The 9,784-nt window shown below is 27.5% G+C and overlaps 1 protein-coding gene across 1 annotated transcript in view; it reads left to right on the top strand.

The window, feature by feature from the left end:
- The first annotated feature begins 5,693 nt into the window (after nt 1–5,693).
- Nucleotides 5,694–9,784, top strand: part of LOC107446198 (uncharacterized) — a 79,032-nt gene continuing 74,941 nt past the window's right edge. The window contains exon 1 of the mRNA XM_016060784.3: nt 5,694–6,566. Coding sequence (XP_015916270.2) covers nt 6,179–6,566 — 388 coding nt within the window. The 5' untranslated portion in view covers nt 5,694–6,178. The remainder of the gene's footprint in view (nt 6,567–9,784) is intronic.

The following is a 9,784-nucleotide window of genomic DNA, read 5'->3' as shown; positions in this document are numbered from 1 at the left end:
ATAAATGCAACAACAAAAAATTTGTTCCCCAGTTCTATTGCGAATTTTTTACTTATTTTACAACATTAAACAAACATAGAATTCAAAATAAATTAACACTACCATCAACATAAATACATCATGAATGAACAAACAATTGCAGAAACTATTCCTAATTGGTCTTGAAAGGCGTAGTTTATTGAATATTTGTATTCCCATAAAACATACTAGTTGCTTCGATTATTATTCATTTCACGTAAATAAAAATCATTTAACGCCAACACCTTTCTTGATTCTCCTCAGCTAAGCTACCTTAAGCAGAATATTCGCAGCTAAGGTCCTCTTAAATGGTTGCTCCTGTTAAGACAGTAATTGATGGTTCTTCAGTGTAATAGTTCCTCTGTTATAAGAAGAAGAAAAAAAATGAAAAGATTAACGACCCTCGAGACAGCGGGAGAAATGTGAAGTTCTTACCTAAAGAAGTCTTAGTAACGCTTATAATGTGTGTTAAGATATTTGGAACACCTTTTATTAATGTAGATTTTATTTATTTAGTTAGATCTAAAATTTATATACCAGCTTAAAAAACATCTTGGAATTTAAGAATACGAAGATTTGTTCTAACCACCTTGTACAGAGTAATTAAAAATTAGAAACTATCATAAAATTACTTTCAGTTTCTTTTATCCATTTTGTGGGTAATCACTGTTTCAAAATAAGAACTTTAATCATTTTTGTTGACGAAATAATATATCTGCAACGACCAAAACATAATAAAGTAGAAAAATAATTATTTGGGCCCAAATTCCTTTGACCTCTTTTAAAAAACAAAAGGGTTGCTAATGGAATGAAACATTCAGTTTTAAAAAACGCAAATTTTTTTCTCTCGACTATCTCTAGGCTCGCACCGACCACAGTGCTGACTTAAAGTATCCTCAGGGGTAAACGGATCATGGGTTAGAGCAGGGGTCGCCAAACTTTTTTGATCATCGACCCCTATATAATTTTTCNAATTTTTTTCTCTCGGCTATCTCTAGGCTCGCACCGACCACAGTGCTAACTTAAAGTATCCTCAGGGGTAAACGGATCATGGGTTAGAGTGTGCTTGCCGTCAGGCTAACCGTGAGAGGTTTTTGTGATTTTCCTCTCCATGTAGGGCAAATAAGGGTTAGTTCCATCAAAAAATTCTCCGCGAAGGTGAATTTCTCCAGATATTTCATCCAGATAAAACCTTGTCTTCTGAATTTGGAACAAAATACAAGGCTAACGGAGTTGAGCATAGGTAATCCTAAACTCGTAAATTGGGTCAGCTGTTCAACAACGGTTATAAAATAAAATAAAAACAGTAAGTCGGATGGTCAATATACCAAAAAAAAAAATTTTTTTTTAATGCATCAAAGAAAATAGGGGTCATTTCAATTAATACAGTAGTATCCTTCATGGGATGAAATTTCATTGATTTAAGGAGGTAGTGTCTGCTCGTTCTTGATTTTTACTAGAGATCCCTTTGACCCTTCAGAAAATGAACTTAGGGTAGGCTTTCTCGAACTTTTTGAGAAGTTAAATTTAGTTCGTTGAAAAATTGACGCTTTGACTAAAAAATTTAGAAATTAAACTTACACTAAAAATGATTCCAATAAAGATGTTTGAAGTCCAATAAAGATGTTAGAAGAAGCGCAGAAACATCATTCACAGAACTTTGGTCTTAAATGTGCATTAGCGGCAGAAAGATGCTTCGTAAAAAAAAGAAAGCACTTTCGGCTATTCTTTCCATTTGTTTCGACTTTTTTTGACTTCTCAATCAGGTACATATGAAAAGAACTCAAAGAAGTAAAAAATGAAGTTGAAAGTGACCTGCATTTCGCCAATGATAACACTTTTCAAAAAGCGCGCTAAGAATTAGGAAAAGAAAAACAATGTAGGTATCTTTTAAAAAAAAGTGATTCACTGGTTCTTTGTGCGACACTTTTTTATAAAAAAATAATCAAGCAGTTATTTCTTTCGCTTAAATAGTTTGTGCTTATAAAAATAGCTAGTATGTATATTAGGTTTATCATCATTTTATTTTAATATCTAAATTCAAATCGGCGGCTCTAGACTAACTTTTATCATGTTTTAAATTCTAAAGTGAAAGCTAATATTTAAAAAAATTGAACTCATTGAACATTTTTCCGATCAATAGTAGACCAGATGGACGGCGGCAGAGATCTACAATACACCAGAATACACGGTTAACAATCAAATTACTTAAATAACTCAAGATGCCTTTTTACTGTAAAATCCTTTTTTCCATAACATGTAATGGAGCAAAAAAATCTGCTTGATTTATACATTAATATTTATCGTAAAATCACTGAATCACTCGAATTAAATAAATATTACTGAAAAAATTACGGTATAATATTATACGATGAAAATAGATTTTACGGATGATGCACCCAAAGTGTCGGTACTTCATACAGTAATTAAATTTTTTAGAGTGTAGTGCAACGGAAATGATGATCATAAGAACAAATGAGTGTAAGAACAGAACTAGACACCCATATTAGGCAAGCATATCATATAATAATAATTAAATGAAACACATACGAATAATTAGGAAAAATATTTATACTATTATATGACGTAGCTTATTATGTTAACAAACAACTTTGTTTGATTTTTATTCTTCATAATACTTGTTTTTTTAATCAATATCTATAAATTTAACTCATTATTTATGCACTGTAAGAAATTCCGGATTAAATTACGATATAAAGTACCGCCACTTTTGGGTACATCATCCGTAAAATCCATTTTATCGTAAAATTCACTTTTACCATAAAATATTATACCGTAGTTTTCACAGTAATATTTATTTAATTAGAGTAATTCAATGATTTTACGTTTATTATTACTGTAAAAATTACTGTATGGGAGATTTTTTGTTTCGTAACATGTTTCGGTAAAAATGGATTTAACGGTAAAATGTAAGGGCACCATGAGATCCGGTACTTTTTACCGTAATTTTTTATAATTAATTAATTTTAAGTCTGCTTATTAGTTTGTGGCAGTCGAATATGTGTGAAATTTTCGCTTTATTAAACATAGCTCCACTCCACGTCAAGCTATACAAATATATTTCTACATATTTTCCGTTTAAATTATATATATATTTTACCGAAAAAGTTTAATTAAACATTATTTTCTCCGTGTACAATTTTTCTACTCAGATTAAGAGTTTTATTTCAACAATAAAACATGTTATGAAAACATTAAGTTATGAAAAAATAGTACTTATTGTCTTGAAAGAAGATTTGATTTTGTTTCTTTTGAAACAAATTGGCTTTAAAAATAATATCATGCTGACTTATTTACATTAAAGGGCTTCGAGTAGTAAAAATATGAAGTAATAAAATCGTATGAATATCGTTCTTTTATAATCTGAAATTTACATAGTTTGTATACGCTTGCNAAAGTAGTTATGTTATTACTTGTACCTCTTCTGAGAATTTTCTACTCTTTTACGCACTTTTTTAAGCATTTATAATTTTTAAGCAAAGGAAATTGTAAGGAACTGCAGAAAAACTTTTATCGAGATATATAAAATCTGCCATAAGAAAGTTACTTTGCTTTAAAAACTTCAGTTTTTGAATTAACATGATTAAAAATTTATCTATATTACTGTAATTATTATTGTAAAAAATACGAGAATAATTACAGTAATATTACATTAACATAGATAAAGTGTATAGTATTTACAGAATATAGTATTTATATAAGATTTATTGTTCTGTAACAGGTTTTGACAAAAATGGATTTTATGGTAAAAAATACCGACACCCTGAGAGCTGGTACTTTTTTATCGGAATTTTTTACAGTGACATTTTTGACTATATGACATTTTTCAAGTTAGTTGTTATTTTCAAGTAAATTTCCCCGAGGAATATCCTCTAGTAAAATATTTATAAAATTCGCTTTAAAATGAAAATATTAGTGTTTTAAAATAAAAATTTGAGTGTATTATTCTGCTTTTTTTTTAAAGTAATATTTGTATTTTAAAACTTCATCTCGGCTGTTAATAATCGTTTCAAAATTGTTATAATTAATTTTAAGTCTGCTTATTAGTTTGGCAGTCGATAAGTGTGAAATTTTCTCTTTATTAAGCATAGCTTCACTCCACGTCAAGCTATACAAATATAATTCTACATATTTTCCATTTAAATTAGATTTATATTTTTTAACTTGAATATTTTACTGAAAGAGCTTAATTAAACACTCTTTTCTCCGTGTACAATTTTTCTACTCAGATTAAAAGTTTTATTTCAACAATAAAACATGTTATGAAAACATTAAGTTATGAAAAAATAGTACTTATTGTCTTGAAAGAAGATTTGATTTTGTTTCTTTTGAAACAAATTGGCTTTAAAAATAATATCATGCTGACTTATTTACATTAAAGGGCTTCGAGTAGTAAAAATATGAAGTAATAAAATCGTATGAATATCGTTCTTTTATAATCTGAAATTTACATAGTTTGTATACGCTTGCTAAAAACAACAATAGATGTTGAAAGACCTAATAATTATCAAAATTGAAATTTGTCTATGTTAGTACGAATTAATTAGATTGAGTATTAAGAATTTATATTTAATTATTAGAATTGTTAAATTTAATTATTTTCTCAAATTCTTTTTTAATTTTATTTAAATTAGTAAAGCACCACAATGTCATTTTAATTTAAATTGCAAACATAATTTTCTTTTATTGAAAAGAAATAAAATAATACAATGCCATTTTATTTCATCTTTGTTTTTTTTTCTTTCTTTTTTTAGCTCTTTGTTTTTAAAATGCTGTAATACAATTGGAAAGACCACTTCTTAATCTTAACTAAATTTTCAACAATGAAAAAGGAAGGAAAAAAAAAAAACAAATACAAAATGAGATATATAAATATATCAAATAATAATAAACAAAATATAAATAAACTTGGAAACTTTTATTTCATTTGTGGGAATTAGTTGAATTAGATTTATAAAAACTAGATCGGTAATAAAAATTCTTTTTTAATTATTACATTAGGAATAATTAATTTTTTTGGAATAATTAAATTAAATTAAATCAAATAAGCCTCAAAATTTAGTATTAGTGTTCTTAATTTTTGATTTTTTTTTTACTTAAATCACATGACTAGTCTTAAATTTACTTTTTGCAAATTGAATTGTATGTAGTTTTAAATAACTAAATATAAAAGTATCAATCATTGATAAAAATTCATTATTTTACATTAAAATTTTCTTTTATTAAATAAAACGAAAACTATCTGTGGAAAACTATCTACAAACTTGGTTGGCTGTAAATATTAAAGTCACCACTAAGTTAGTAATAAAAAAACTTAGTAGGCAGTAAATCAACATATAAGTATCAATCAGAATTCATTATTTTACATTAAAATTTATTTATATTATTAAAAAAAAATCGAAAACTAACTGTAATATACAAACTTGGTTAACAGTAAATATATTTTTAATAAAAATAATTATTGAGCCAAATAACAAAAACAAATCCTTTTAAAAAAAATCATGAACATTAAATAAAGAATAATAAACTCGTTTATAAATTCAGTTGCTTTATTTGGCGCAGTTTCACATGCTTGGTTGGCAGTTTTATCGCTCTTGGCCTTGATGTTGGCACGATAAGGAAAAGCAACCCTTTCCGCGCACTCATTCAAGCACGAAAAGTTCTCTATCCATCATTCAATCTGTGATGGTGCGCGACCACAGGTGTATTCATGGGAAAATAAACACCTTATCACCTCTTCTTCACATGTGATTCTTTGATTTTGAATTTAAAATAGGAATCGAAAGTTATTTGGTGCTTTTTTTTGTTCAACAAATATCAACTTTTTTATCCGAATCTAAAACATTGTGGATTTTTTTTAATGGATAATCAAATCAACATTGTGATTTTTTCTTACAATCAAATGGATATTTTGTGATAAGTGAAAGAAGAGAGTTGAATGCATATTTTATTATAAAGTTTTACGAAATAATATATATTTATTGTACAGTATTAATATACAAAAATTTTCACTTTTGGAAACGTTAGGAATTAACTGTTACGAATTATTAAATATATATATTTATAGAAAAGGAACCTATTTCTGTGATTATTACCAAACCATGGCTCTTTCAATCGGTTTGTGAAGGAAACTTTAGTAATGTACAACGGCGTGAGTTACCATAACAACGACGAAGGCTGGGGTATGGTGTATCCCCATTATTATAAGTATGATTCGTATACGGATGAAAATCCCATGAAATCTGCATGGGCTCCATCTGAGGGTGGTGGAGGAGGCGGAGGAACTAGTGATGATAGTCTACCGCCGGCTATGGATGCTGACGAAGATCCAGAATCACCCATGCCGGTCCAGGCCTCGAAAAGTGGCGGTCGGGCATCGGGCGGTGGGAAGGCGGCTACGAATGCAGCGTTGGAACAGAGGATTCGTCGGCCCATGAATGCCTTTATGGTATGGGCGAAGAGCGAACGAAAACGACTCGCTGATGAAAACCCCGATATGCACAACGCTGATCTCAGTAAACTTCTTGGTAAGTATTTAATTTCTTATAAAATAGCATTTAAATGTTTATTATTTTTCTTTTTTTAAAATTGTTTTAACTAGTGGCGTTATGATACGGATGATTCTATGTTTAAAACAAGATCTGTGAATTCGGTAGTTGAAATCAGACTATTCTTAAAATTTTCACCGATTTTTAGGGAAGTATTTATGTCATTACTTTGTAAATGTTGATTTAAAACTGCTCATTTCTGTTTTTTTTAAATTATATTTATACGACGATAATTAAAGATATTTTCTTTAAAATTGCATTACGTATTCTATAATACGATGAATGAAATAATTTCAATTGCCGTAGATGATTGTGCTCCGGAAAAAATCCGGATTTCCGGATTTTTCACTAACCGTAATCCGGAAATTTCTGGAAATCCAAGGTCCAAAAGTTTCAAGAAATCATCGATCACATTTATGTATAAAATATCTTGTATATTTAAAATCTTTATAACTAATTCTTGTCAGAATTTTCAATTAAAATAGTCTAATACCATGAAATTCGCACATAATTTCGTTACTTATTGCGCTATATAGAGAATGGAGATAAACTATCTTTTTAAATTTGTTTATTTTTCAAATAGGGGAAATATTTGCAGAAGTCTTCATTTTAAAGAAACGTAAAACACATAGGAAATCAATAAATGAGTAATATTGTCCTCATTATTGATCTCTATTTAGTAATTATATATTCTTATCGTTTAAGAACAAATCCATTTTTTAAAAGATATTATTATATTTATATTTAAGAACCAAGACACCTATGTCAATCAAAATATAGAGATAATGAAACATTCTCTGTTTGAATACGAAATCATGTTGGGAGATTTTAAACTTAAGTGGCAGGCAACAGAAAAAACTAAAAGATAAAACTCAAAAATTTTTTTTTATAAGAGGTACTTTTTACATCATTTCAATGAACTGTATTTAAATCCTTATTAACCCGTTCACCAAACAATTTATAAGTACTTATTAAGCGTTATTTACTTGATCGTTCAATTTATTTCATCTTTGTTTTCATTCAATTAAAAAAATATTTATCGCTTAACGTATACATTTTTAAGCTTTTAATTTGCTGAATTTTTGGAGATATCTTAAAATATAAGCTTAAATTCGATACAACGGTAATTGATATTGATTTTTTAAATTATTCACTTATTAATAAATGTAGTTAAAATGAGATATTTTATCATATGAACAAGACAGTAGTAATAAGCAACATGTTTTCCTCAGATGACGTTTTTCTAGGACTTATGGTTCGGGAGGGTGACTTCAAATATGCTAATTTTTTGGTGCGGACGATATTTTAAGTTACGAAATCAGACACAAAAACGCACTTTCTCTGAATAAACATACCTTTTTATCGATGGGTTCTTATTTCTGACACCCAAAATATAGGGGTAGCCGGAATCTGTGAAATATGGTCTTAATATTTTAGTTAGGGAAGTGGTCACAAGTTTTGACCCCTTAATGTTAATTTTACCTTTTTGCGTATTTCACCTTTCTATCTCGAGAATTTTTTAAACGAATTGAAAAAATTTTGTACACAATTACAAAATTCGTTTATCCAATGATAATTCCATGCAAAAATTAAATTTTAGTAAATATTTATTATTTTTTATTTTATTTAATGATAGTCGAAAAATTTTTGAATTGAACGGTATACAAATTTTTACATCCTTGTAAAGGATCTAAAAATTTTACGAAGATCTAATTTTACGTGGCAAAATACAATATTTAGTGAAATCGGTTGAAAGTTCCTAAGAAATTGAGTTTTAAATATGCGACTTTTTTAATATTTGATTTCTCAGGAACTATTCAAACAATTTATCTTAAATTTTTTTTTTGCTTTGTGAAATCGGATACTTTAAAATGATGCAAAAAATTGTATACCTTACAATTCAACTATTGTTAAATAATAATGAAAAATAATGAAGTTTTACTAAAATTACTGTTGAACAATCTCATAAGACCACTTAGGCATTTTTTATCATTATATCGGCTAATTTATAGACATTGTAAATTGTAAGGTTTTGATTAAAAATCAATATAATGATTTTTCTAAAAAAGCACAGAATTAAATCATAACAGGAAAATAATTTTTAAAAAATCCCATAATTGACTTGCAATATTTATTTGGCCATTACACGCCGCTGAAAACTATTTAATTAATTGCCTGTTACTATTTAATTTACTTTTAATCCAAGCGTAATACTCGCAGGTTTTGCTCTTATTCGCTAGACGTATACTTGATGACTATTTACTATGTATATATACCTAGAATTCAGGCAAAAGATAAAATTAGCTATTGTCATTTTGATCTTTGATGAATAAAATAAATAGTAATTAAAAAATTCAGATTTTTAATAAAAAGTATTTTCATTAAATTACGAAAAATCTTCTTATTATTTAATGAATTTGGAAAAATAGCGACCCGTTTTTGCAATTTTGTAATAAAAAAAAATTTTAAAAAAAGAGAGAGAGCAAGAAAGAAAAGTAGTCTGTCCAAACATTTTGTAAAAAATCATGTTTTAGTGAATTTGTGAAAATAATATCTTTATTTTATGAAGAAAAAAAAACGCAGAAAACATGTTTATCGAGAAGTTTTGGTTTAAAAATTATGAGTTAAGGACGTCATTGATTCCGTTATTCATAAAAATATTTTTGTGAACACTTCATTTTCTTAATAAAAAATACTGGAAATTTCATTGGAATATTAAAATAGATCAAAGACAGAAGATCTTTTTTAAAAACACTTTTATCAGGTATTCTCCAAAATACATTGATTTTTCAAGCCCTTATATACTATATACGCGCTGAGAAAAAAAATATGGTGAAGCTATGATAAAATTCACTGTGTTTTTAGTTCTATGGGAGCATAAAAAATCTCGGTAATTTTTACGGAAGTGTTTTGGTGATGATTTTGGGAAAACTAATAATTAAATATGGTTTATAATGTTTGATAAAATTTGATAAATGTGATAAAATTTAGTAATTTTAACATGGTACCTGAGAACATGGCGTTAAAACTGTTTATTCGGTGAAATTTGCTTTCTATTTTTGACTTCCAAAATAATAATGGTTCTTATAAACACACATTTATTAAAGAATACCAAAATGAAAACCAAATAATAATTAATAATAAAAGATTAAATGATTTTTAAACCATGCTCTAAGGTATCATGATAAAATTACTAA

The sequence above is a fragment of the Parasteatoda tepidariorum genome, chromosome 4 (genome assembly GCF_043381705.1).
Source record: "Parasteatoda tepidariorum isolate YZ-2023 chromosome 4, CAS_Ptep_4.0, whole genome shotgun sequence".
NCBI lineage: Eukaryota > Metazoa > Arthropoda > Arachnida > Araneae > Theridiidae > Parasteatoda > Parasteatoda tepidariorum.
Note: the sequence above shows the minus strand (reverse complement) of the source record. Positions and strands in the feature narration are given on the sequence as shown.